This window comes from Cricetulus griseus, chromosome 6 (assembly GCF_003668045.3).
Source record: "Cricetulus griseus strain 17A/GY chromosome 6, alternate assembly CriGri-PICRH-1.0, whole genome shotgun sequence".
NCBI lineage: Eukaryota > Metazoa > Chordata > Mammalia > Rodentia > Cricetidae > Cricetulus > Cricetulus griseus.
The window spans coordinates 147,590,915-147,614,414 of record NC_048599.1 but is presented as its reverse complement, the minus strand read 5'-3'; the positions used below and the strand labels follow the sequence as shown (position 1 = coordinate 147,614,414).

General features: G+C 49.7%; 1 protein-coding gene across 8 annotated transcripts in view; it reads right to left on the bottom strand.

Moving 5' to 3' along the window:
* Window positions 1-5,674: 5,674 nt before the first annotated feature.
* Window positions 5,675-23,500, bottom strand: part of Dab2ip (DAB2 interacting protein) — a 71,592-nt gene continuing 53,766 nt past the window's right edge. For 2 of the 8 annotated variants that reach the window (XM_035446089.1, XM_027423662.2), the window contains exons 7-14: window positions 22,741-22,977; window positions 20,914-21,115; window positions 18,943-19,121; window positions 16,290-17,178; window positions 15,538-15,690; window positions 13,697-13,890; window positions 9,091-9,178; window positions 5,675-8,588 (exon numbers count right to left, since the gene is read on the bottom strand). In XM_035446089.1, the coding sequence (XP_035301980.1) occupies window positions 8,421-8,588; window positions 9,091-9,178; window positions 13,697-13,890; window positions 15,538-15,690; window positions 16,290-17,178; window positions 18,943-19,121; window positions 20,914-21,115; window positions 22,741-22,977 (2,110 nt within the window). In that variant the 3' untranslated portion in view covers window positions 5,675-8,420. The remainder of the gene's footprint in view (window positions 8,589-9,090; window positions 9,179-13,696; window positions 13,891-15,537; window positions 15,691-16,289; window positions 17,179-18,942; window positions 19,122-20,913; window positions 21,116-22,740; window positions 22,978-23,500) is intronic. The other 6 variants (XM_035446085.1, XM_027423663.1, XM_035446090.1 and 3 more) reach the window with 5 other exon arrangements.

Genomic DNA, 23,500 nt, shown 5'->3' with positions numbered 1-23,500 from the left:
CAGCACCTACATGGCAACTCACCACCATGTGTAACTCCAGTTCTAGGGGACCTAGACTTATGCAGGCACCAGGCACATATGTGGTACACATACACATACATGCAGACACTTACCCACACTCATATTTTATTTTTTTTTAAATAAAAATAAAAGGCACCTTCTAAAAATTGATTAGTATGTAGTATGATTCTATTTTTGTCTTTACAATGTCCGTGCTAAGTGTAGTGGCTCACACCTGTAATTCTAGCACTTGGAGGTAGGGCAGAGGAGTCTCGCGTCTGGGGTCAGCCTTGGCTGCATACATAGTGATACTTTACCTCAAATGATAAAATAGAAATTAGGTTGCTTGGGCAAGGGCAAAGTCTATCTTGACAGCTATAAACAATAGATATGTCTACATTGAGAGGGATTTTTAGGTAGTGGACCCTTTCAACATTACCTTTCCTGTTTAGTCATTATTTTTTAAGTTTTAAATTTATTTAACTTTATGTGCATTGGTGTGAAGGTATCAGATCCCCTGGAACTGGAGATACAGACAGTTATGAGCTGCCATGTGGGTTCTGAGAATTAAACGCGTGTTCTCTCGAAGAGCAGCCAGCACTCTTAACCACTGAGCCATCTCTCCAGCCCATTAATTTATTTTTTAAATTTTAATTAATTAATTAATTTATTAATTAAGGTTTTTCAAGACAGGTTTTCTCTGTGTAGCCCTGGCTTTGAACTCAGAGATCTGCCTGCTTCTGCCTCTTGAGTGTTGGGATTAAAAGGTATGTGCCACTACCACCTGGCTTGGTTTTGTTTTTAAAGTTGGGTTTAGGAAAATATATGAGACTCCAACATCTTGGGTTATGAGTCTACTGGATCCATAACTTACTTGCCTTGAATTTCTTTAGTGTAGGTGGTGAAATGATGGCAACACTATGATATTTGCCCTACAGCTTGGGATAAACGGCGTCTGTCGGAGCACCCTGGAAACAGACTGACTTTGCATTTATTTTTAAGTTTTTTCCTTGTAATTTCCAGTTGTTTGTATGCAAAGCTCTTTGAATTCTCCTTTGAATTGGCTGTGACAACTGACTGGTTTCCTCATTAATTAGTGAATTAAAAAAAATGTTAAACATATGTTCATCTTATATTTGTGTGTAAGTCTTGGTTGTCAAAAAATATGCTTTCACACGATTTGTTCCTTTTTGTCGTTTAGTGTAAAAAGCTGTAAACATTTTTTGAGGAATGTTTCTGAGACTGAGCTCTTCTCCCTCCAGTGTGGCATCCCCCGGCCCACACCTTAGTGTTTGGATGGACATCCCAAGTGTAACTCTGCAGGAAACCCATCCTAGTTCTTAGGCTCAGTGCCAACTCCAACACAAAGAACAGACCATCACCCTCAGAGAAGCAGGTAGTGTCTGACTGGGCCTTCCGAAGGACTCTTTTGTCTTCTGAATTTTTCAAAGACATTCAGAAATAAATGCCAACCAGGAGTCATGAAGACTGCAGTCAATTCTAAACACGCATGTGGAAACACATAGCCGTCTTCACATGAATTCACTCAACAGTGTAGCTGTAGCAGGTAATAAGATAATCGGACCTTGGTGAGCTTGGACACAGGTGATCCACCCTGGCCAGGGACTGGTAATGACTCAGTCCAGATGGTGTGCAAGCAACCCTCCCTGGGCTGTCTGGACTTGAGGTATCCAGTATACCATCAACAACACCCGTTTTCCCTCCTGACAGCCACTGGTGGCTGCTTAGAAAAGCAGCATCTAGCTTGTATTTTTATTTTGTATCCAGCCACTTTCCTAAGCAAAGACCATTTTTATGATGGGAAATTCTAAGACAGTCTCACTTTGTTTTGTTTTCTTGCCTGTCTGCCCCCAATAAGTATAATGAACTTTTCCCCTGCCCTTTAGCTCAGCATGGTAGTTTACCTCACCTACCTTGTATTTCCTACCCATTCGTTTTGTTTGTTTGTTTGTTTTCGAAACACGGTTTCTCTGTGTAGCTTTGGAGCCTATCCTGGCACTCAATCTGGAGACCAGGCTGGCCTTGAACTCACAGAGATCTGCCTGCTTCTGCCTCCCGAGTGCTGGGATTAAAGGCGTGCACCACCAACGCCCGGCCTTCCTACCCATTCGTAGGATGGCCATCTGCCATGGTACTGCACAGTATTGCCCACTGGCTTTGAGACTTTTTTTTTCAGTGCTAGGAAATAACCCAGGATGTCATACTTGCAAGGCAAGCACTCTACCACTGAGCCCTGGGTATTTTTTAAATTGGGTTTTCATCATAAACACAAAAAGAGAAAACATGTTAAGAGAGAAAATATAGATAAGCCAAGAGAGAAATGAATGCCACACTCAGTATCACTAGGTCAACATTTTATCAATGCCTTGGCATGTATCTCTTTAATGATCCTAAGAATGTATGATTTTAAGGTTTTATTGGGAAATTGTTTGAAATTTTTATTTTTAGCCAGGTATGTGTGGTGGTGCACACCTTTAATCCCAGCACTTATGAGGCAGGTGGATCTCTGTGAGTCTGAGGCCAGCCTGGTCTTCAGAGTGAGTTCCAGGACAGCCAGAGCTACACAGAGAACCCTGTCTTGAAAACCAAAACATGCTGGGCGGTGGTGGCGCACGCCTTTAATCCCGGCACTGGGGAGGCAGAAGCAGGCGGATCTCTGTGAATTTCTAGGCCAGCCTGGTCTACAACACAGATACCAGGACTGTTTAACAGAGAAACCCCATCTTGAAAAATCAAACCAAAAAAGAAAACCCAAACACATTTTTGGGTGTGTGTGTGTACGGGTACCTGCAGAATCTGGAAGAAGGTACTGGATCCTTTGGAGCTGGAGTTACAGATGTCTATGAGCTGCCTGATGTGGGTGCTGGGAACCAAATTAGGGTCCTCTAGAAGATCCAGACATGCACTTAGCCACAGAGTTGTCCCTCCAGCCCTGGAAAATCTTATTAATACTCCTATGGCATTCATAGAGACTTGTTTGTGTTGCAGCAATTGCAATCTTCCCAGAAGACTTCTCTACAGACACTGCTGTCCTCGTTCACACTGAGGAAACTAAGAAGGGAAGGACTGTCCCAGATGCTTATGTTGCCAATAAATAGCCATTAAGCCTCAAAGCCCACTCACATGTCCAAACTCAAGCTCTTATCTAACCAATACCATCTCCCAATCCAGGTGTTTTTGTGAACATGGTTTAAAAGCTAAAACAGAATCCTCCTGAACAAATAATTTTGTTATCAGCGTTTACACCTAATACATTATTTACATCCCTCAATGTCATTTATTATTCTTCTACAAATTTAATGGCAGTATAGCATTTCATTATATGGGTATGTTTTATTTATTTTTAAATGGCTCCATATCAAAATGAAAAATAAAACTGGCTGTAAAATATTCAAACAACACAAAGGAATATGAAGTAGAACATTCAAGTCTCCCCTCCCCCCTCCCCAGAGCAAACTGCCACTAAGTGGGATGTTTGCCTGTGGTGGAATTTATTAGCTTTTCTTTAGAATGAGGGCACACTGATTGACTGCTTGCTTTTCACTCGGGATGGATCATGAACATCATTCTAAATCTGTACATCTCCATTAAAGCCCAAGAATCAAGAATTCACATTTAAAAGAAATCAAGTTTAGCACTTGGCTTGAATAAATGGTAGGAGAGGTTGGACCGTTTGTGGGAAAGGGGATTGGAAAATGAGGAACAAGTTTTAGAGGCACCAGGGTCAAGAATTCTATTTCAGACATATCAAGTTTGATGCCTGTGAAATCCTCAAGTGGCAATAAAAAAGTGAGCACACAGCCTCAGTGAAAGGGAAGTACGGAAGGCCATGAATTGGATATAAAAACGTCATCCCAAGTGTCATCTGCCATGGTTCCTGATTCAGTCACTCATTACCTGGCAGATGGCAAGCCTTCAGCTGCCTCGGTGTCCTTGGCTACACATGTATGTACACAATCACGGGCACCTTCTCCAACAGTGGCACTGCCGTTCAGTCTTCTCATTGAGGCAGCATCTAGAAACCTCTGAGTGAGTGAAGGGCTATGGGAAGAGGGGAGCAGCTTACTTCCCTCACCCGTTTTTCAGGCCTGTGTGATGTCCCCAGTCTAGAATTCATGGGGATGGCTCAATTCCTCTAGAGAATGAAGTCCAGTCCCTGCCAAGAGACAGGGTGCAGTACTCTCAGTGCTGCTCTGACAGCACAGCGTGTATGAAAGTCTGCGCTCCGAGCTCCCACCTGGGAAGGGTTAGGGGCAAACAGCCCTTCCTCAGCAGCTTCCAGACAGTTAACTAATCCTCTTATCGCCTTGAACCCCCTGCAACTTTAATCTTTTCAGTACAATGATGTTCGGGAAGGAAACAAATCATATGTGGTCAAGGAGTCCTCACTCGATTTCAAGACTTATTTCTCTCTCTCTCTCTCTCTCTCTCTCTCTCTCTCTCTCTCTCTCTCTCTCTCTCTTGGTTTTTCGAGACAGGGTTTCTCTGTGGCTTTAGAGGCTTTTCCTGGAACTAGCTCTTGTAGACCAGGATGGTCTCGAACTCACAGAGATCCGCCTGCCTCTGCCTCCCGAGTGCTGGGATTAAAGGTATGCGCCACCAACGCCCGGCCTCTCTCTTTTTTTTAAAAAAAAAAATTTATTTACTATGTGTACAGTGCTCTGCCTGCATGCATGCTTGCATGCCAGAAGAGGGCACCAGATCTCATTATAGATCGTTGTGAGCCACCATGTGGTTGCTGGGAATTGAACTCAGGACTTCTCAAAGAGCAGTCAGTCCTCTGAGCAATCGCCAGCCCTCAAGAGTCGTTTCTTTAATAATAATAATAATAATAATAATAATAATAATAATAATAATAATAATCCTGGTGGATCCTGGTGGTGCATCTATTTATTTGGTTTTTATATCATTTCTCACTGTAGCCTGGGCAGGCATTTTCTCTATATCTCAGTGTAGCCAACTTTAAAGCCGGTATATTCTTACTAGAGTGAAAGCTTGATGTGTCCCTGCTTATTCAAAGTTATTGAAACCCTCCAACTGCTTTTTTTCTTAGGGGGTTGGGGTGTTTTTCTGAGTCTGCACTGGGCTTATTGTGTGTACCCCTATAGAAGTGAATGGCCCATGTGTTCAACCCAGGGTTATTACACATTTAAAGATGGGATCCCAAATGCTGACAGATGCTGGGCAAACACCCAAGGATGCAAGGAACTTGTTCATCAGGTATGGCTGAAACAGTTTCAGGAAAGTGCATTTCCAGTTTGGGAGGGTCTGACTCTGAGTTACCTTCCCAAGCACTGGACACTTGGGGACAGCCAGTCTTCACTCACTGGTGACCTTGGGCAGAGCTCTTGCTCTCCCTGCTGTCTTCTCTCTTCAGATTGCAGTGGATTGGCAGGGTTTGACCTGGAGCCTCTGCAGCAGGAAGTGCAGCAGCTATTTGCACCCCCAGGAATCAATAGCACCCAAGCATATGGGGGTCGGGAGGGCCTTTAGGAGGTCAGTTGCTCCACTCCCCAGCACAGGCTTTCAGTAGAGAGGAGGGGTGATCCCAGGTCTCCCAATTAGGGGTCATGGCTGGAACACAACAGTATCAGCACAAGGTTCACAGTTAACAAGTAGGAAACAACCCACAACACAGCCAAACACAGGCGAATCAAGCTTAAAATAGCTAAATAAATTTTTAATATTTCTAATTGCAAATGTACAGAAATTGCACAGCCACACAGAGTTTTTGAACACCAACAAGTTCTCTGTACATTATTACATGGTTCAAAGTCCTGGCTGAAGGGAGATGCTCCAGCCGACTTCTGACGTTTGCATTTTTCCTTTTCACATACTTACAAAAGGGGGGCTGGACACAGTGGGGGACAAGGGCAGCCTTGTGGCTGAGTATATAGAAAAGAGGGGCTGGTTCCCTGGACAGTCTGGCTCCCAGACATATGGGTATGAGAGAGTGGTGTCCCTCGGACAGGTGCTGGGGTACATGGGGAGCTCTGGCCCTGGTCCCCACCCCCACTCCTGGGCAGTCAGAAGTCTCCGGTCCAAGGAAGTTTGGCAGTTTCCTTAATCCTGAACATACAAGTTGAACAAAAAGGTCAGTTGTCTGTGTTGGTGGGGAAGGGGCAGCTCTCTCCAGCAGAGCCTGGGTGTCAGTGGCCAGGGTCTTCCCAGAGCAGAGACCATTCTTCCCTTGGGGCCTCTGGCGATTCCAGCCCTTGCTGTAGGTAGAGCTCAGCCCCAAGGCTGTGGGCAGGAGAATGCTTTACTGGCCCAACTGGGGCATGTGCCCCCATCAACCTCCCATCCCTGACAGCAAACTATAAAGCCAACAAATCAATGCCCCAGGCAGGAGAAAGACAGACACCTAGACTGCAAAGCCCAGCACCGTTCTCTAGGCTACAGTATCAACCGTGAGAGCAGAGGTCCCGGCCAGCCCTCGCAGCACCACGACTAAAGGACTATGTACATCCCTTGGGTGAGAGATCCATTACAGTCAAACACCAAGAACATTTACAAAAATCGGCAGACTTGCAATTAAGATAAAAATCTGTGGAGAGTCTGTACACTTTTACAGTTTTTGCACTAGGTAAATAAGGCTCTCGGCCTGAGAGCTAACAACCCCACCAGAGGGGCCATTGTATCTGGCCCTGCGCCCTGCAGTCCAGGCCTGGGGACCTCCCCATATTGCTAGGAGGCGCTCAGACAGAGGTCACTTTACGAGGCATGGGCAAGAGTATGGGTAAGGAGGAAAGCAGGGCTCCCTGGACAGTGGAAGGGCAAGACCCAGGCCAGGCCAGGCCCTGCCCAAGAGGCCACCCTGGCTGAAATGCAGGGGTGTGGACAGAAATGGGGCAGGAAGGGGCAGTGGCAGGACCTCAGCCCTGCCTCCTTCCTTCCTGAGGTCTCTGAGCCTTGAGCCAGGCCCTTTCTCCTAGCATTTGTCTGCAGCCTAATTGGGTTGTAGGTTACATCTATCCTTGCCTGTCCATAGACTGCGATAGGGTGCAGCATGGCTGAGCCACACCTCCAGGACTTCCACCCTTCCTAATGAGGACTCTAGGAGTTTAAGTGCAGCTTGCCTGCCCCATATTCTGCTGTCTGGGCAAAGGCCCTAGCTCCTGCCCTAAGTGACTCAGAACCAGGGCTTAGAATCTAGGGTATGGGAACAGGTGGGGATCCAAGAAAACCCAAGCCCCTGCCCATCTCTGTCCCACAAAGTGGGGAGGGGCAGATATGCTACAGAACAGCCTAGAGCTGAGGAAAACCAGCCCCAGCTGTGGGATGTGCCCCTCCCTGCCTGCAGTGCCTGGGTCCTTGGCTGGGGTGAGGAGAGGCGACTGCACACACAGGGCCTGGTGCAGGCTGCTGCTGTCTTGGAGAGGGAGCAAGTCTAACATCCTCCAGGGCCGCTATTTCCCTTGCAGTGCGCACGCTCAACTTAAAAGGCCCCTGTGTTCCAGCAAGCGAGCAAGCGGGCTTTAGTTTCTAATGCATACTGTGAAAGGAAAAGAAATCACAGTTATCCACCTTCTCAGGGCCTGCAGGCATTAGAGTTCTTTCTAAACCATCAGAGGAAAGAGATCACCATAGCAGGTGAGCATCAGCGGGCCACTCCCCACAGGGCCACTGTGCTGGCATGCACTGGGACCCTGGAGAAGGCATGGTGCAACCTGGCCACCTCTGCCCAGCTCTTTGGCTTCTGGGAATCCAAGAGCATGAGCTAGGCCCACACATGAAGTGTGGGAAGCTGTGGACCCTCCCCCCACAGGCATGAGGGGCCCGCAGAGAAAGTGCACTGCTCACTGTGTGTTTGGCAATGTAACTAAGGAAGGGAAGGAGGTGGAGGATGGTGAGCCTGGGACGGGCATGGGAGGAGCAAGATGACGCTTCAGTTCTGCGTGGCCAGGAAGGGTCCCTGATGGACTGCATGCAATGGCAGGGGCTCAGGGCAGAGATGAGCAGGGGCCACAGAATCCCTACTGTGTTGACCAGCCAACCACTCCATCAGGTCCCAGGAGGTAAAGAGAACCTCCACAAGTGGCCCTTAGATCTTACTTGAGCCCTTTCCAGGTAGCTCCCTCCCTAGCAATGGGTAAGGGGTACATGCACTTGGCTGGTCAAGAAGGAAAAGGTGACACATACCAAATTCAACCACCAACAGACACATTTGGCAGGCCTCCCTCCAGGCTGTCCCCCGCTCCCCAGCGTGCAGTCTCTGCTGCCTCTACCCAAACCCGCTGTTCAGCTGGGCGAAGAGAAGGGGGCACTGTGCCCTCCGGCTCACACTCCATCAGTCTTGTGCTCCCTCCACTGCAGGCGAGTCTGCAACTGTGGGGAGCCTCCTGACTGAGACCAAGACCCTGCCCGGGGCCACCACAGTCCCCCTCTCCTTAGGCAGGTTAACAATTGCTGCTGTTTCTGAACTCGCCGTTCTCAGTAATCTGCAATTTGGTGGGGTTGGTGGGGGAGACGCCGTTACGGGCTTGCATGCTGTACCTCTCTTTCAGCTGCGTGAGGGCACTCATGAGGCGGGCGTTGGCAGCATCCAGTGAGGCGATGCGCTTTTCCTGTGGGCAAGGAGGGCATTAGTAAGGCATGGGATGGGCTGTAGACTGTAGAGGGCAGCTAGGTAAGGAAAACAGGGAAACTTAGTTGGAAGTCAGGTGTGGGGAAGGTTCTGCACCATCACAGACTGAGACTTTGTCATCTGCCTCTTAAGAGTTAAAGCAGAACTACCGGCTCAAAGGCAGGAGCCCTTGCTTTCTTCCATACATAACACCATCGAGCTCCTCATTCCTAGGCTGTGTACTTTACAGTCTAACTAATTCTTGGGGCATTGGGAAGAAAGGGACACAGCCTTGAGTGAAAGGACTTGGGGGCCTGGGGCCCTCTACCTAGCTTGCTTCTCCCTCCCCCAACTCCCAGTAAGTTCCACTGGTCAGCTTCCTCAGAACAGAGACTGTGGTTCCTGGTCCTTGGCTTTTGCAATTAGGTATAACCAAGGACGATAGAGAAGCCAGTCACCTCCCCATCCCCCCAAGCTCTCTAACACTGTGGCCAGAGCCCAACCTGGGCATCAATGATCTTCTGTTTGGAGTCTACAGCTGCTTGCATCTCAGCGTGGTCCTTCTTCAGTTCCTCTTCCACAGACATCAACCTGTGACCAGAGACAGGGGTAGTCAGGTGCGCCAGAAGGACGAAATGCGTGGTGGCCCCTCAACTGTTCCCATCACTGACATGGCTGAGCTGCTCTGTCTTGACATCAACTCCCCACATCCAGCTCTGCTACCTGTCCCAGTGCACTTCCAGGGCACAAGGAATGCCATGTCACAGGATCTGTAGCAGGGAATACAATGAAGACCCTGGAAGGCTCTAGACTCTCTTCCATCATATTTACTGAGATAGTGTGGGCCTTGTGAAGGCACAGGGTAAGGGAAGCTTCCCAAGGTAAGGGAAGCTCCACCATTTCCCTTTAGGGACTCAGACCACCAGGAACACCACACCAGGCCTATAACTGCACAGCTGTATAGCTGTCGTCGTCGTCGTGGGGCAACTCATATCCAGGGATGCTGGCAGTCCCCTGGGATCAGGGTGATGAGGGAATTCAGCAGGGTTGAGGTGGAGGATCTATAGGACAGAGATGCACCCTACTAATTCCACCCTGCAAGCAGGTAAGCAAACAGTAGGCAGAGCAGGGTTGTGAAAGAGCCACAACCCTGGGAACAGCTCCTACCAGATAGATTCTGGGAAACAGGCACTACTTGGGGCACCATGAAGAATTCTGGGAAGGTATCTGTGTACATGATACAGCCAAATGAGGCCAAGTCTGAAGGTCTTCAGGTTTCACACTAGCAAAGCTCCAAAACGAACCTGAAAGGATACACCTGATTCCTGGCAGTATCACTCTATTTCAGAACAAATCCTACACAAGTAATTACAGGCACACAACCTCTACCACCAATCTGTAAAATTCACAAGGCAGGGCATCCCACCAAATCTAGGGAGGACACAGAGCTGTAAGGAAATGAAACCTATAACTAGGAGGAAAATCAGAGAGCAGAAAGACTCGGGATGTCAGATGACAGGCTAGTCAGTAATGCCATTAAAACAGTCATGATGTAGACATTCCACATGCCTAGAGGAGAGATTTAAACTACAACAAAGTGAGAGCTGAAAACTACATACTCCAAGTGGAAAGGGCTGATGACAGGTGCAAGGGAAGCACTGGTTCGCCACAGAGGCCACACAGAAATCGTCTCAAGCAGGGCCTATGGCCCCTGGCCTGAACTTCCAGCTACCTGGGAGACAGAGGCAGGAGGAGCCTAGCAAGTTCAAGACCTGCCTGGGCTGTAGAGCAAGTTCAAGGAGAGCCCAGAAAATTGACTGAGAGCTTGTCTCAAGGAAAAAGATTGGGGTATAACTCAGTGGCAGAGAACTGTCTAGCCTGAACAAGGCTCTGGGTTCAGTCCCCACCCAGTATATAAAAATGCATATAAAACAAAATGCAGGAAACATGGAAAAAGAAAACTGTGGGGGCCATACAGATGGCTCAGTGGATAGGAACACTTGTCACTCTTGCAGAGGACCTGAATTCAGTTCCCAGCCCCCACATGGCAGCTCACAAGCACCTTAACTCCAGTTCAGGAGACTTGACACCTTCATCTGACTTCCTTGGGTACCAGACATAGAAAGCATGGAGGCAAACCTGTACATACAAAATAAAATTAAAAAACAAGGGAGGTGGGCTAGAGATTTAGTGAGGGGCAGGAGGTTGGGGATTTATCTCAGCGGTAGAGAGCTTGCCTAGCAAGCACAAGACCCTGGATTTGGTTTTTCAGTTCTTGGGGGTAAGGGGGAAGGAGACAAAGAAAATCATGAAGTATAATGAAATGGAAGACAACATAGAGCAAAACACTATACCTGTGAGGGCAGGTGGCAGCAGTCACAGAGAAAGAAATAGGAAGCAGGACCATATACTTACATATCTAAGAATAGCAACCCCAAGAAACACAAAGAAAACCATACAAGGCATGCTATAGTCAGATGCAAAATCAAATTGTTGACAACATTTAATGAAAAAAATATTGGGTCAGGTGGTTGAAGGGTAAAAGCACCGCATACAAGCTTAATGACTGAGCTAAATCTCCAGACCCCACAGTGAATTGTCCTCTGATCCCCACATGACACACAGACACACACTTACATACCCATCCATTTACACCCACACCATACATACCTACATATATATCCCCCATACACACACCTACACACCTACACACACACACACACACACACACACACACACACACACACACACACGCCCACAAATACCCACACCCTCCCACATACACACAGTGGTACAAATGTCACACACACACACACACACACACACACACACACACACACACACACACACACACATGCCCATCCCCAAATGTAAATATATGCTTTAAATTTTTGGTGTTAAGGATCCACCCTAGGACCTGTGCATGCCAGGCAAGAAATCCAACCATGAGCATAGTTCTAGCCCAAGAGAGGTACCTTTAAAACAGCTAGAGAAAAAGTACTCTGTGTAGGGAAACAAAGATAGGGCAATGTTCCTGCCATTGCAGCCAGGGGCAGGGTTACATCAAGCCATTGCCTCCCTCTGTAAACCTTCACGTCACAGCAGCTGCAACAGAGCAGCAATATCATGTGGGCTTTGAAGCCTGGCAGACTTAGTATCTGCCCTTTGAGGAAAACTTGTCAATGAATACCCAAAGCATCAGGGAGATACAGCATGGAAGCCAACAGGAGAGGTGCTATGGAATAAAAGATACAGTCCAAGAAAAGCAAGAAGAAAGAAAGAGATGCTAATGTTACAAACAGAAACCAGCTAGAGGTAACAGGCTTAAAAATAATTACATTAAAATTAAATGGTTTAAACACTCTAAAAGGCAGAAATCGTTAGATAATAAACAGATCCAACAATAAGGAACCTATAAAACAAACTTTATGCACAAAGATTGGTGTTACAGTCTGGAAGTTTGTGTCCACACCCAAAAGTGTACACAGAAAATTAACCCCCACAATGTCACCAGCTGTCCTCTGGGAAGGGATTGGGTCATGAGGTATTTTTGCCCTCATGAATAGGGTTAGTGCTCTGGAAGGAGCTTGCCTCTTCAGGACATAGCATCAAGGTTTTCATCTATAAAGGAAAGCTATACTAAATCTGCAGACACCTAGATCTTGGACACAGCAACTTTTACAACTGTGAGCAGTATATTCCTCTTGTGTATAACACCCAGTGGAGGTATTTTGTTATAGAAGTGCAAATGGACTGAAAAATGGTTTGAAAATACTTAGGACAGAAAATGATACACCATGCTAACACCAGTCAAAGAAAGTTACAGTGGCTACAATAGAAACAGGATGGAAAAAGATTATAAGTAGAAAGGTTAGTCTGGCTGGGTGGTGGTTACACATGACTTTAATCCCAGCACTTGGGAGGCAGAGGCAGGTGATCTCTTAATTCAAGGCCAGCCTAGTCTACTGAACTAGTGTTAGGACAGCCAAGGGCTACACAAAGAAATCCTGTCTCAAAAACACAAGCAAACAACAAAAGTCAGATTGTGAATCCCAGCACTCGGGAGGCAGAGGCAGGCAAATCTCTGTGAGTTCGAGGCCAGCCTGGTTTACAGAGAAACCCTGTCTCGAAAAACCAAAAAAAAAAAAAAAAAGTCATATTGTTAGTACAACATAACAATCCTAAAAGAACACCACCCAAGACTAAAAGTGTCAATAAAGCAAATAACAACAGAAATAAACAGAAGAATCATGATCAGATAGCCCAACATCGATTTCTTAGAAACTGATAGACTACAAGCAAGTGGGCAAAAAAGAGCAGCAAGGTCATATTAGAGCCAACTGTTCTCATGATGTTTCCACTCACAGACCCAGGGAAGGAAAAATGGCTGGGTACCAGGGAAGCCAAGAGTAGAGATGGGAAGTAGTTAGCGGGTGTCCAGCCACCTGGGTTCTGCTCTGTTTACCATGTTTAATGGGCAGAATCGCAGCACAGAAAACAAAAACTAGGAGAGCAGAACAGGTGATCCGGGAAGGGTTGATGCTATGGGCAAAGCAGAAGACCGAGGGGGCGTTCCCTGCCTCCTTCACACCTTGCACAGTCCAAATCTCAGCAAATGATCAGGCTGTAAGCCCACACTCCTTACACCTTGTATTACTGGGAGGCAGGAAGGATGTTCTAGGACCAGGATGCAGAGGGTGGCCCAGGTGCTGACTGCCTGTGTGCAGACACCAAGGATGGCACACCACTCTGTCTCTGAGCAGAGATGGAAGGAAGAGAGCTAGCTACAAGAACCAATTGACCTCAAAAAAGTCTTCAGACAAGCCCGGTACTAGAGACCCAACAGACCCCAAGCTGGCATAGCCAGCCCTCTCTTCCCCACTCAAACTGTTCCCTACTCACAGGGGCACCCTCACACACGCAGATGTGCTGTCCTTCTTCCTTACTTCAATAGCTTCCTAAGTGTCTTGCTTAGCATCTAAAATGCCTCCTAGAGCTTGGCAGGATGACCCAGCTTCTTACAGGTGTCCTAGACCCTCAACCTCACCCCTGCTCTGCGCTCACTCCTGTCTCTCAGAGGCCTCTGCGGACCAGGGGGAGACACCTCACCTGCTGATGATGCCTTTCATCTGGATGTCCTTGTCCTCCTGCTGCCTCCGCAGTCGCTCCTCACCTTCTTCCAGCCTTGCCTGGTACTCCAGAACCAGCTTCTGCGTCGTCTCCTCCTGGCACTTGAACAGGGTCTCGTATTCCTCCAGCTTCTTGGTGGAGATCCTCAGTTTGTCTTGCAGCACTGCCAGGTCCTGCCAGAAGGGCAGCAAGCCATGGGCCAGCACCCAGGACAGAGAGCATGGCCTCATTAGCTTGCACAGGGTACATGGTAGGAACAAGTCCAATAGGGAAGAGCCAGCCCAGTGACTGTGATGAGACTCAAGCCTGTAGCTGACCAAAGTCTGTTCCCTCCTCTCTCTTCCAGTCTAACCTGCGCAGTCAGGAGAAGGTGAAGATTCAACCCAAGTGAAGGTTTAACTTGGAACTTTCTTTTTTAAACTTCTTTTTAATGTACGAGTGTTTGCCTGTATGTAGACATAAGCATCACTTGTCTGCCTGAGGAGTTTAGAAGGGGGTGTCAGATCCCCTGGAACTGGAGTTCCAGATGGTTCTTAGCCACCTATAGGTGCTGGGAACTGAATCGGAGTCCTCTGTAAGAATAAGTACTTCTAACTGCTGAGCCATCTCTCCAGTCCTGTATCCTTTTTATAGGAAGCCCTGAGACATACAAAGGATACTTGATAGTGCCCTGAGAGGTAGGTGGCAACATAGGAGGGATAGTGATGCTCAGACAAGTCCCAACTGGCCATCAAGATGAGATCCCAACCTCCCAACCTCTACCTGACAAGACCACCACAGGAACAGGATGGCAGTGCAGGCAGGAGATAATAAGGAGGAAAGGGAAGGCAAAACAATGTATACTGGACTCTCCAGATGTGATTCAGCCTCTGGGGAGAAGGGAGGAAGCAGGGAGCTTGCAGGGAGGCTAGGCCTCCTTGCTCTCCTAACCATGCCTCTGGGAGCACCATGTCCCATATCCCCAGCTTCCTTTCACATACTGGGGGAAGCAAGCGGAAGCAGTGAACCGGGGAGGGTGGGTGGCAGGTAGCAAATGTAGCATGGAGATGGACTCCCTTCAAGTGGGGGGGATGGACACAGAGAACACTGTCACCCTCAACAAGGGGCTCCTGAACAGGAGGCTGCAACAGGTTGTCCTAGGATTCCAGGGCCAAGGGTACTCGATAGCAAGAGAATAGCAAGGGAAGGATCTGGCTGTGTCTTACTCTGGCTCCTCTGTCTACCTGGAGTTTGATACCCAGGGAAAGGTAAGGCCCACCCATGGATCCAGGGCGGCTGTCATGACTCCTAAAGACTTGGGAAGGTAGTTAAAGCACACTATATCTAGCTCCAGAAATGCTAGATACATGGTGGGGTGAGATCTGAAACTTGTAGAACTTACATTTCCCCTGGGTGAAAAGGCACATTCCACTGGCAATGTCGCCTTATCCCGTATCTTGGTATCTGCTATTCCTCCCTAAGCCCTAGGCAGGCCTAAACACAGGGGAAAGAGCCCATCTTGGTGGCTCTCCTAGCAGTCATGGACCCCTGCCTTGGCTCCTCATTCCCAAGACTCCTCAAGAGCCTCAGCCCCTTAAGTGCCCAGGAGCAAGGGGCCTCTCCAGGTAACACATGTGCAGCCTGTAACGGAAACCTTAGGCCCAAGCTAAATTTTTGCTGCTTTCCTCCCACTTCTATGACTCAGTCTCCACAGGGGCAGGGGTAAGCGAGGACTGGCCATGATAAGAGCAAGCAGTGTCACTCCACTAAGGCTCTCTGGAGACACCCCCCCACACACTAGTTAGTGGAGGCAGCCCGCCCTCCACCCGACCCAGCTTTACCTTTTCTGCTTGGCTGAGCTCCTCCTTACTCCTTAGCCTATCCCTGTGGGGGGGATCTGGGCCCAGGCCCTCGTCTTCTAACAACTGCGCGTTCATGGTCAAGAGCCAAGCGGCTGTGCGGTCCAGGGCATTGGGGCTCACAGGTGAAGGGCCCTACAATGAAACACAGCTGTGAGGGGCTGTGGGGAAGCAGAGATGGTGGGGCAGGGAGCCACAGGTGGGAGGAGAGAGGACTTAGTTGCCTGAGTGCTTTCTCAAGGACATCAATCCACACAGTAGCCAGGTGGTTCAGAGCACTGTATTCTGCTGCTACTGGGTGCTGTGGCTGCTTGGCTGAGGGGTGGTCAGTCTACTGCACACTAACCTGTCTTGCTGAAGCCTTTGGGTGGAAGGGGTGAGTTCCAATAGCTGTGTCTAGGGGTAGGTTCAACCTGTGAGTGCTTCAGGAAGAGTGGCCAGAGCAGGTTTAGGGTTTGGGCAAGAACTTTACTAGGCATGAACAAGAGAATAGAAACACTTGCTATTTCCTGACCCAGCCTATCCCTAGGGAACTGGTAAAGGAGCCTGGCATTATTAAAGCCTTGGAAGTCCCGAGTACCAGAAAAAGGAGTGCATATGGTGGGCCAGTGGATGCAGCGGGACACAGTCCCATCAGCATGGGATGACAGCTGGGCGCAAGTGAGGTGAAATGAGCAAGGAAGAGCATGACATGGGTGACTGGATTGAGCAAGAGGCCCACCCGCAGTGCTGACCTGCTTGTGTACAGCACGGGGCTTCAGCTCTGGGCTGTCTCCCTTGGAGGAGGAAGACTGTTGCCGCAGCCGGGTGCCAGGGCCGGCCCAGTCAGGTGATGCTGATGCCAGGGTTCCACTTGAGGGTCGTGGGTACTGTAGGGTACTCAGCAATGTAGGGGGTGTTCTGCCCCGGGGGGCAGGAGGTGGTGGTGGCGGCGGCGGCGGTGGCTGGTCAATCCTTCGCTGGGGACCAGCACTGTTTTGCCTTGGCACTGTGGGCTGCCCACCCTTCTCAGTTAGTGACATCTGCCGCCGTGCCAGCTCACCGGGCCGCCTCACCAGCTCTTCGGCAGTAGTGCTGAAACTTCCCAGTTTGGCAGCAGCTGCCAACTCTTCACTATTGCTGTGAGAGCTCAGGGAGCTGTGGCCCTCAGATCCTGAGTCACCAAGGCCACGGGGCGACAGCGGCAGGCCAGCCGCCATCTGGTAGACAGGGTTCTGGAAGGAGAGTGGGGCCAACAACTGAGGCCGGCCTGGTGCACCCTCAGAGGTGCCTGGTGTGGTTGGTGTTGGCACTGCCCGCCGCACTGTGGCCAACCCTGCTAGGCTCACTGGGGCTGCCCGGGCTGGCCACCCAGTCACCAGCTGAGTTGCAGGGACCTGCCCATCAGCAGGAAGAGCATCAGGGCCCACCGGGGAACCTGCCTCCCCATCCAGTGTGCGGGCGTCCTGGAGGTCCACCATGGACAGGCTCTTGCTGCCGTTGGCCATCTGCAGGTCAGGTTCATTGGCTTCTGAGTAGCTTGAGCTGCGGGCAGGTGAGGGCTGGACCCCGGAGGACCTTGTGACAAAAAACAAGTCCTTGTTTTCGGGGGTTGGAGACGGTAACCGGGTGAAATCTATCAGACTGCAGGGAGACAAGCACACACAGGGAAAGAAGGGGAAAAGAACCGTGAGTCCAGCCTCATGGGTCCAAACCAACAGCACCACCACCTGCTGGGTCTGGCAGCTTGAGCCAGGGCTGTGGACATGGCTAGGTGGCAGGAGGGTCACTGGTGAGGTGTCTGTTCTGACAAAACTTTTCCTTAGAGACAAGCCCTGCTAGTTTTAGGTCAGGCTGCTGGGCAGGACTTTTCCCTGTAGGTGCATCTTGGGACAATGGCTGCTGGGGGCTAGAAGTGCCCCGTAGTTAAACCTGAGCCGACAGGTTGGGAACACCATTTTCAAAGTTATTGGGGCTCCTGCCTCCCCTCCTGTTCCTAGTCAGCCTAGTAACTCCAATGGGGGCCTGGTGAAACCTCCTCTGCCCCACTTCCTGATGCCACTCTTTCTGAGTGGCAGGCGGGGGCTGCCATTCTTGGCAAAAACAGGGTATCAGAGGTTGTCAAGGACATGAGACAAGTAGGCAAGTCTGAATCTGCACAGCTCCCCTCACTCTAGCGAGGCCTGACTGCTTCCTCACTCCAACCCCGTCTGCAGCTTAACCTCAGACCTTCCCCAGACACCAAGCACAACTGTGGGGACCACATAAGAATGTGCAAAGCAAACAGGGCTCTGGGTTGGTGAGCAGCAGCAGGGACGAGGGGGCCTGGTTTGGCCAAAAGCAGCTGGACGGCAGACACTCAGGGCCACAGTGCTCAGGGACAGAAGGACTACGTAAGAGCAGCCGACCAAGCAAGAGAAAATACAAGTCTGGGCAGCATGTGCATGCCCAGGGCAGGTCTCCCTGGCACCCACATGCCAGGCTGCTGTCACCTGAACTCCAGTCCCGCCCAGAGACTTTCCCTCATTTGGCAGGCTGAGGGCAGAGCCTCAAGTAACAGCCCTCTTCAAGCCACACCCACTAGGCTTGGCTCCCATGGTCTCTACTTGCTTCAGAGCTAAGGCTGCTACTAGACCAGAATGAGTCTCCTGCTGCTCGCCACTCCAGCCTTCCTCATGAATTGCTCCCATGCCCTGGCAGGGGTGACACACAGTCTGACCAACTCCACACTTCTTAACAAAGCACTCACTCTGCCTTAATAGCCCCTCTACTCTACTCTTTGAGGGTCACAGAGTAACTGTATCCAGGGCTCAGTGCTTAGGGAAGCTGGGACTAGGGACCTAAAAGCCAATTTTCTAAAGCCCTAGAAATACAAAAATGGATGTCTACTCTATTTATTTATTTATTTATTTAGAGACAAGGTCTCTCGACATAGTTTTGGGCTGTCCTGGAATTCATTCTGTAGATCACGCTGGCCTCAAACTCATAGTCTCCCAAGTACTGGCATTAAAGTACCAGAACACCCAGCAAAAGGTGTTTTTTAACAAGCACAGGTCCTGTGGAAACATCTCAGGGAATCAGAGTCAGTAATTATCCCTAAACACAGGCTTTCTCAGCTCTCTGCTTGTGATCAATCTTGAACCCAAGAATGTCTTTCCCAGAAGCGGAAACACATCTTTTCCAAAAAGCATAAATGCTCTACTAGTGCCACCCACCTCCTCCGAACAGCCTGCTCTGATTTATCCCAAATGTAGCTGATCCCTTGAGCTTGCCCCACACACTCTGGGTCTTGTGAGTCTAGTTATAAGTGCTTGTATGGGCATCATTTCTTTTCTCTGACACCACAGCTGGCCTGTGCCCAGTCTGCATGCACACCCCACCCCACCCAGCATACCTAGCAGCTCTTACCCAGAGAGATCGTTCTCAATCACCATCTTCTGCAGCCCGGCTGAGATGCTGCTGCTGCCAGAGCCTGGTGTGGAGGCCAGGTCACTGGTGCCAGGAAGCTGCCCACTGCCTGGAGTGCTCAGTGCTGTGTGAACATCCCTTAGGATACGAGGCAGGGGTCCCAGTTTGGACACAATGCTCTGCAAAAATGGAAAAAGGCAGCTTTCACCTATTGGAACCACAGAAATGCAGAGCCCTGCTCACTACCAGTTAGATGCAGCAAGTCTGGAAAGGTGCTACAACCCTGCCTTGTTATAGTCCCCCAGTACTGGCTTGGCATCTCTCACTCTACATTGCCCTAACTAAGAGGCATGTGTGGTAGCCCCTCAGACTATCTACCTTCATTAGGGGGTGGACCTGACCCTTCTACACCTGTGCCTGAAGATACAGGCCAGATATAGAACAGACACAGGGTGCTAGCCCAAGAAATGACAGTGCCTGGGCCCTGTCATAGTGTAGATGTGGTGTAGAGGAGTCTGGCTGAGCTGAAGGGAGAGGACACTACCATTACAGTGGAAAGCCATGCATGTAAGATCCCACAATCCTGAGCTGGGAGGTGGTGGCGAACGCGTTTAATCCCAGCACTCAGGAGCCAGAGGCAGTGGATCTCTGTTAGTTCTCGAGGCCAGCCTGGTCTACAAAGCTACACAGAGAAACCCTGTCTTGAACCCTCCACCCCAAAAAAGAGCTCGAAATCCCTAGGGCAAAGTTGTGGAAATCACTTTTGTGACAAAACTGACCATTTTCTGCACTATCTGCCTGGTTCTGAGACCCATAGGACAGTGACCAGCACACTGGCTCAGGACTGGTAGGAGAGAGGAAGCCATAAGCAAAACAGCAAGAGTAACGGCGAGAGGCTGGGAGAGACTGGAGTCCATCAGTGAGGTCTGGTGAGGTTAACAGTATTCTCACTACACGATATTCTGCTGCACTAAAAGGCCAGAGCTGGAACTGAATAATGTGAGTGGATGAGGGGTACAACAGCTGTGAATAGTTAAGTTCTCTCTTGAAAACAAACTGCAAACCAGAGGCCCGTGAAAACAAGTCTACAAGACAGCATGGCAAAGTACAGAGACGGATCAAGAGGCCGGGGGCTTGCAGCCTGGAGTCAGCGATCATTACCTTTGTCAAGTGATCCCCTAGAGCTCTGGAAAGCACAGCAGTTAAGAAGTGGGTCTTGGCCGGGCACTGGTGGCACACGCCTTTAATACGAGTACTCAGGAGGCAGAGGCAGGCGGATCTCTGTGAGTTTGAGGCCAGCCTGGTCTCCAGAGCGAGTGCCAGGATAGGCTCCAAAGCTACAGAGAAACCCTGTTTCAAAAAACCAAAAAAAAAAAAAAAAAAAAAAAAAAAAAAGGAAGTGGGTCCTGGCAGGCTCGCCAGGGGCTGCAGCCACTGGGGGAATCAGTGGAACTAGAGAAGGGCTGCTTGGGCCATGTGACTGAAGCAATGTCAGGTACTAATTTTGTCCACTGACAGCCAATGGTAATTACAAAAAGCTTTCTTTTCTTTCCTGAATTAGGGACCAAACTCAGGGCCTTATGCATGCGAGATCAGCACCCTACCCTTGTTCTACATGGTTCCTAAATTTCAATCTGATATGTGGAAGGACAGGATCTTCAGAGTACCTTTTCTTTCTTAGTGACCACAAAACCAAGAGCAAAGGCATTTTCAGTAAAACAACTAAGTCAGACCCATTTCTCACACCACCGACATAAGGACTGAGTATTCACATATGGCACCTGGCCACCAGAGCTGAGCACACAGAAGACCTGAACCCAGTACCCAGAGCAAATGGCTCTGCCCAGTGCAAGGGAGCAAACGTGGCACTCATCCACAGAGATTTCTGCCACAGAAGATACCCTACAAGCTAATGTCATGCAGTGAGCCCTCCAACCTGGAGGTGCACCATCTAGCCCAGGCAATAGGCACCTGCTCAAGCTGGCTGACAGCCTCCCAGAGTAGGGAGTGCAGGCTGGAGAGCTCCCGGCCCAGGTCTATGTAGCCCTCGAAGCCCGCTGTGTTGGAGAGGGTCTCAGGGTTGGAGATCTCCAGCAGGAAGCGCTGCATGTTAGTCCACTCGTGCTCCAGGAACTGGTTCATGAACGACATGTACTCTTCCTTGCTGCCAAACCTGGACACAAAGGGCAGCCAAGGTGAGTGCCCATCTCCCTCCCCACCATGGCTGCTGTCAGGTCCCATCTCCCTCCCCACCATGGCTGCTGTCACTCAAGACTCTGAGTCACCAGGGCCCTCTTCCCAAGGCCAAGACCACTCTACCCTTTTCAGGAACTAAAGTCACTAGAATGTTCTGTGTTCCCTCTACATACTGCCCCTTATGGGCCCCTGCCTCAAGAAAGGTTCGAAAGCCTGGTACATAGGTAATTCTCAGACTACCCCTGGCCCAGTTCTCTACTGAGCTTCTGGAGTCATCAGGGACATCCCAAGTCCAGTGCCCTCCTCCCGAGTTCCCTATCTCAAGTGGAAACACCATGTCCCCTGGACAACAAGCCAGAGGCTTGGCTGTTGTAAACTCCCCTTCATCATTATCTTCAAATGACAAGGCCTGTTGTCACCTAACATTATCCTTAGCAGTCATGGCCTCTTTGCCCAAGTGCCTCTGCCGTTTTTTTTTGCCTCAAGCATGGCTATGAGTTCCCTTGGAGTGGCTCCTTACCAGTCACAGCCGTTTCAGGATCCAAAAGAGAAAAGGGCCAAGCCGAGTGGTGCCTCTGCATGCCTATAGCCTTCTGAGTTGTTTCCTGTCTCTCGTGGCTTTGTCTTGATACCCTCCACTCCTCTGGGGCCACACCCTTACCATCATGCCAGCCTCTGCTGCTCATCTGAGCTGAAGGCCTTCCCACCCTTCCTCCCCACAGCCAAGGATCCTCCTGAGACTCTGGCACATGTCCTGGTCTCTATTCTATCTCCTGCACATGTCTCCCTGGCTGACATGCTACACTCGAGGCAAGGGGCCAGAGCTACCTCATCTCTGTACAGTCAGGGCCCAGCACAAAGAGCTCTGTAAAAAAAGGTTCAATCTACAACTGGGAATTAATAACAAGATTACCCAGCCCTGCCACTCTTACCTACACTCTCTAAAAAGGCAGCCCAGGGGGCTGGAGAGGTGGCTCAGTGGTTGAAAGCACGGGCTGCTCTTGCAGAGGACCCAGGTTCAATTCCCATCACCAACACTGTGCTTCATAGTCATCCCTAATCCAGTTCTAGGAGAGCTGACACCCTCTTCTGACCTTCACAGGAACCAACCATTTATGTAGTGTGCAGACATACATGGAGGCAAAATGCTCACACATAAGATAAAACAAATAAATCTAACTTAAAAAAACAAAAAAAATCATCCCAAAGCCCAGAAGTGCTTCACAGGCAGTCTTCTCAGCAGTGTTGACCCAAGTGCCAGCTTCTTGGGAAACCAGCCATTCACTGCAAAGTGGAGCCTGGTCTCAGAAGACACAGGAGAATCCTCATGGTGTGGTATGATGATATGTTAATTCAAAAAGGCAGAAGGAAAGAATATCTTGTCTTCCCACCTTTGAAATCCAGGGAAGCATACCAAAATGGCATGTGCTTTACTTGGGAGGATGGGTGCGGAGGAGTTTCTATTCTGAAGCAAGTGGCGGTGGGGAGACTGAGAGTGACAGGGACAAAAGCAAGGCCTGCTGCACCAGCCTACATCAGGTATAGACACACCCCAAGGTTCTGTCCCCATGTACTTCAACCCCATGGGACCATGACACTCACTTGGCAAAGTTGGCCAGGTTCTGGGTGACTTTGGCGATGAGCGTGAGTGTGCGAGCTGTGCGGTCATCAGGGTACTCCTGGAGCAGATTGAAGAGTGAGGGCGACATGATGGCAGGGCAGAGGAAGCGCAGGAAAAGGGAGGCACTGATGAGCCGCTCACTGATATCTGGCCGGCCACGGCTGCTACACTCCTGCCGCCAGGAGGCGAACACTTCTTTAAGCTCCCGTGGGAAGACACTGAGAAGGGACAGACAAAGGTGGGCCTGGGGGTCAGGTAGGGTCCCAATACAGGACAGCACAGGGCTAGATCTGGTTCTGAGACACATGGAACCCTGAGTTCCAGCGCCATCTCCATGCTGGTGTAGATGAACTCAGAGCTCTGCAGCCTAGCCAAATGACCATCCACTAGGCAAGATGTCTACTGGGCAGGGAGGCTGCTCAACAAGTATGAGACAGCTCCACACAGGGTAAGCTCTTCATGAAGGGTCCAAGTGGGCCAAGCACTGAGGCTGGCAGAACTGGCTCCGTGTCAGGCTCAACAGCAAGAATAGCACTACTCGATCTCTCATCTTCCCCAGGGTAAACACATTTTCCCACCCCAACAACAGGCTTCTGGGTCTGAAGGCATGAAGAAAACCACAGGGCAGACAGATTGCTGTTCCTTGAGCTCCTATTTCTGGCTACCAAGACTCATTCCTTCTGCCCGAATGAGGTCATAGGGATCTGGGTCTTCCATAGAGCCCCTGATGACTGAGCAGGA